This window comes from Daktulosphaira vitifoliae, unplaced genomic scaffold, assembly GCF_025091365.1.
Source record: "Daktulosphaira vitifoliae isolate Bord-2020 unplaced genomic scaffold, ASM2509136v1 Scaffold_4, whole genome shotgun sequence".
Classification (NCBI taxonomy): domain Eukaryota; kingdom Metazoa; phylum Arthropoda; class Insecta; order Hemiptera; family Phylloxeridae; genus Daktulosphaira; species Daktulosphaira vitifoliae.
In genome coordinates this window covers 26,497,370-26,501,725 of record NW_026099575.1, presented here as the reverse complement: position 1 = coordinate 26,501,725, position 4,356 = coordinate 26,497,370, and the positions used below count along the sequence as shown (strand labels likewise).

At 29.9% G+C, this 4,356-nt stretch overlaps 1 protein-coding gene across 1 annotated transcript in view; it reads left to right on the top strand.

Moving 5' to 3' along the window:
* LOC126905016 (uncharacterized) overlaps positions 1-1,724 on the top strand; it is a 4,719-nt gene extending 2,995 nt beyond the window's left edge. Inside the window, exon 2 of the mRNA XM_050684415.1 lies at positions 1,574-1,724. Coding sequence (XP_050540372.1) covers positions 1,574-1,724 — 151 coding nt within the window. The remainder of the gene's footprint in view (positions 1-1,573) is intronic.
* Positions 1,725-4,356: the final 2,632 nt, after the last annotated feature.

The window sequence follows — 4,356 nt, the reverse complement described above, 5'->3', positions numbered from 1 at the left end:
TAATATAAAAATATAACCAATTAAAACAATAGAAACTAGTGAATGTTGAAAATGAATATGTATTTTACACTATTTTGATTTTAAAAATAATTAAGTATGAACTAAATAGTCTTAAAGGTTGTGAGATTAATAATATTAGTATTCAATAATTGTGTATAGTTTAAATTGTAATATATTGTACATACATATTTATATTAAATTATTAAATTTTATTTTATTTTTTATATTATATTATGTTTTAATTTTTTAAGAAGTAAACTATTTATTGTGTTATAATTTAATATCAGTGCTACCCTTATTATATATTTAACAATAATTTCAATCAGTATTTTATAGTTTTAAATCTATAATGAAAATAGATGAAATTACTCACAAAGTTAAAGAATGGTATTATAAATATTTCACTATGTTGATTTTTTAAAAAGTAACTATCTTAATAATGTTACTCAAGAATAATATTAATTAGAAAATATCAACACTTAAAATTATAATTAGAACTTGCAAATATATTAACTTAAGTCCACCCACTCTCAATTAACTATACTAATATAGGTGTCTGTAAAAGCGAGCTAATGATTATAATTGTTTGGTGACTTAATATAAAAATATACCAATATACTTAAATAACGTTTTTAGTTACTATGATAGTAGTATAATGTAAGATAAGAAAAAAAAATGTTTATAAATAAAAACTAATACATTTTTATAAATCAAAATAACCCTTGTAGGCTGGGGTATAGAATGGACCTGCTGCGGGGTTTGCGATGATCATACTTATTATGAGTGGCGATTAAAAGAAGGGAAGCAATAACTGTTACTACCGAACATTGGTGATTTCTGTATCAAATCCAATGTTAGGATTTAATGTAAACGGCTTGACATCTTTCAAGATGTTTAACTCATTAACTGTGATGCGTAAATCTAGAGTAATTTATTGCATTATATTTCCTGAGGATATTGTTTAATGATTAAAATAGAATTAAAAAATAATTTCAAAGATAAATTAGTTCCCCAATTGAATCTACGAGTGAGAACTATCACTACTATTCCATCAAAAAAGAGGAGGAGAATTGCAGTATGAAATATGAGATCTTTGGAAAATTAAAAAATGTCCATTATGTAAAACTATTTTAATACCTATACCAAAAAAAAAAAGAAGCCAGAGAAATATAAAGATTGTAGAATAATAAGCCTTATTACACATGCCTCAAAAATACTCACAAAGGTAAATCATACAAGATTAGAGTCGAAAATAAGTAGACTTGGCAGAAGATCAATTTGGTTTTAGAACAAATAGAGGCGATGATATGCTTAAGAATGATAATTGAAAAATGTTTAGAATTAACAGACGGTTGTTTATTGCTTTTGTAAATTAAGAGAATGCATTTGATAATGTAAACTGGTCAGAGCTTTTTGAAATTATAGAGAACATTGGCATAGAAGGATCATAAGTAATCTTTACATCAATAAAATTGCAGTTATAAAGATAGAGAAAGATAATGATCAGCCACAATCACTAGGGATGTAAGACAGAGGTAAAATTTATAAATTAACTTTTTTAATTTGTATGTAGAAGACGCATTGAAAAAATGAGCGAAGAGAATGTTGGAAAAATAAAAATAGAAAAACTGAAGTTAATCTGGATAGATAAAGAAAGGAATGATGAGGTTATCCAGAGATCAATGTGGAACCATCTAAGAATGATAATAAAAATGTGGATTTGACACTTAATAAGGAGGTCCTTGAATAATCACAGTTATAGAATGAAAAATAAAAGGTAAACCAAGAAGAGGAAGGACATCTTTCATGAAATAAGCGATAGGAGACACCGGAATTAAAAGAATAATAAACGACAGAAATAAATGGAGAAAATTGTTAATTATTTAACTAATCTTCGGACTGTATAAAAAGAAAATAAAAATAATTCGTTGAAAGTTTTCAATTCAACTTGAAACTATAGGTATTAAAATTCAGGAAGCTATTACAACCCCACGTAGTTACGCCACAGAATAGATTAAACCAGAATGGACACTGATAAAAAAATTACATGTATTCTTATGGGAGTACGGTAATTTTGAGCTCATGTCGCTCAGTGTTACCATAAAAACAATAAAATAAATAATTGTATGCATATAATTCATTGTACTGTACAATAATTGTACATCGGCGGTTGATTTGAACTCTAAATGTATTATTTACATGCTAATTATTTTAGAAAATTTGCATAGTAAATTTTTTGGATTTATTTTATTATTATTTCTAAACATATAACACCATTTTAAAACTTTCAATTAATGTTTTCATTATGTGTAATTAGTTTGTTTAATATATTTTTTATTTTATGTATATTTAATAAAGACTTATTTAGGAAAAAAAAATTATTCAATATCCACATAATATTAAATTTATTTAAAACATATATTACAATAATTTACAAATATCATATACATAAATAAATAATTTATAGATGAGTTAAAATAGACAATTTCCTATTTTNTCGCTTCGTTATACACGATGCCCCGCGACTCGTGCCACCTTTATCAGCCGTCGCCCTACTATGAGTATTTGACTGACCAACACCGCGTGTTATACGCTACGGTGCAAAGTCCAGCAAATGCCGCACGGCCGACGACGACCCGCCGCAAATGGTGCGAGAGTCTTCCTCCCGCTGTGAAAGCGACAACGTCGACAGCCGAACCGCACCCGCGCACCGTCGCCTACAACGCTGCTAACCATTTTGCCGTCCAAGGATTACGCCGAACATCGCGTCGTCGACGCCAGCGAAAGTGCCGCGATATTATGCGAAGATTATTATTACTGTGTTTATCTTTTCGGTTTGTTTTATTTTTGTTAACATAATCTGTTGTCGCTCATTTAATAAACGGCCCACGGGTCTCTACCCTCAAAACCAGTGTCGACCACATTTTTGCGACGCAAGTCGTGTCAACTGGCTCCCCGGCGGGGATTATTTAATTAATTTATTATCTATGAGTATTTTTTTTATAATATAGTAATCAATGCATGTTTTAATATTTAAATTAAAATTTAGGTTTTATTTCTATCAACTCGTCAGCAACTTTTTTTACTTTTTATTTTCAAATATGATACTGGTTAAAACTATAAAAAAAAGCAATGTGTTGTGTCTACTTATTATTTAAATTTTTGTTTTAGGTTTTTTGAAGATTTTTTTATGAAATATCCAGAAACAAAAAACTATTAACATAATTGGCTAAACTTTATTAAAAAGTGGATTTTGTTTTCAAATAACTTATTGAGCTTACATAGAAATTTAGTGAAAGATAATTATGCTAATGACTTATTAAAACAACTTGATATTATACACTGAATGTAAGTTATTATTGTATAATTATTAATTATCTATCCTGTGAATTTTATGCACCTTTATTTTAAAAGTTAATATTGTAATTTAACCAGAGACATAATTATAAGTCCTGGGATTAAACTAGTCTTTATAAAACGAGTGTGATGCTACCAATTCGTGGTCCACCAACTTCTTATCACAAACAAATATTGGTTACCCTTCGGTTACCAATATTATATAGAGTATAACGCTTTTTCTAACCGATAGATGTAGACACATAATAACAAAAAGCATATATTACACGCATTTACCAATCATACACACAACAAAGATCTGTCGGCCGGTGGGAGTATATATACAATTACTATCGTATACACCGCCGTAACAACTCGAATAATTGTGAACGACCACTGCATTTAACAACTTAGCATTTGATATTATATTATAGAGTTTTTTATAAGCTTTCAGAAAATGTATAGAAAATATCTGGACTCGTCTCGGAACATTCACCAATTCGCCAATTACTGTGGCCGAGTTGTTGCGTTTATACGCTACCAAAAGTAATTTTCGCGGTCTTGATTTGCAATATTCAGTTACTCCTGCACGTTTCACCCGTTAGCTTTTCACACCACTTATAGAGATTTTTATAAGCTTTCAGAAAATGTATAGAAAATATCTAGACTCGTCTCGGAACTTTGTCAAAATCGCAAATTACTGTGGCCGAGTTGTTGCGTTTATACGCTACCAAAAGTAATTTTCGCGGTCTTGATTTGCAATATTCAGTTACTCCTGCACGTTTCACCCGTTAGCTTTTCACACCACGTATAGAGTTTTTTATAAGCTTTCAGAAAATGTATAGAAAATATCTGGACTCGTCTCGGAACTTTGTCAAAATCGCAAATTACTGTGGCTGAGTTGTTGCGTTTATACGCTACCGAAAGTCATATTCGCGGTCTTTAATTACAATATTCAGTTATACCTGCACGTTCCCGCAGGGGAATCTGCAAGGATTACGGGCCTAACAACCCCGCGGA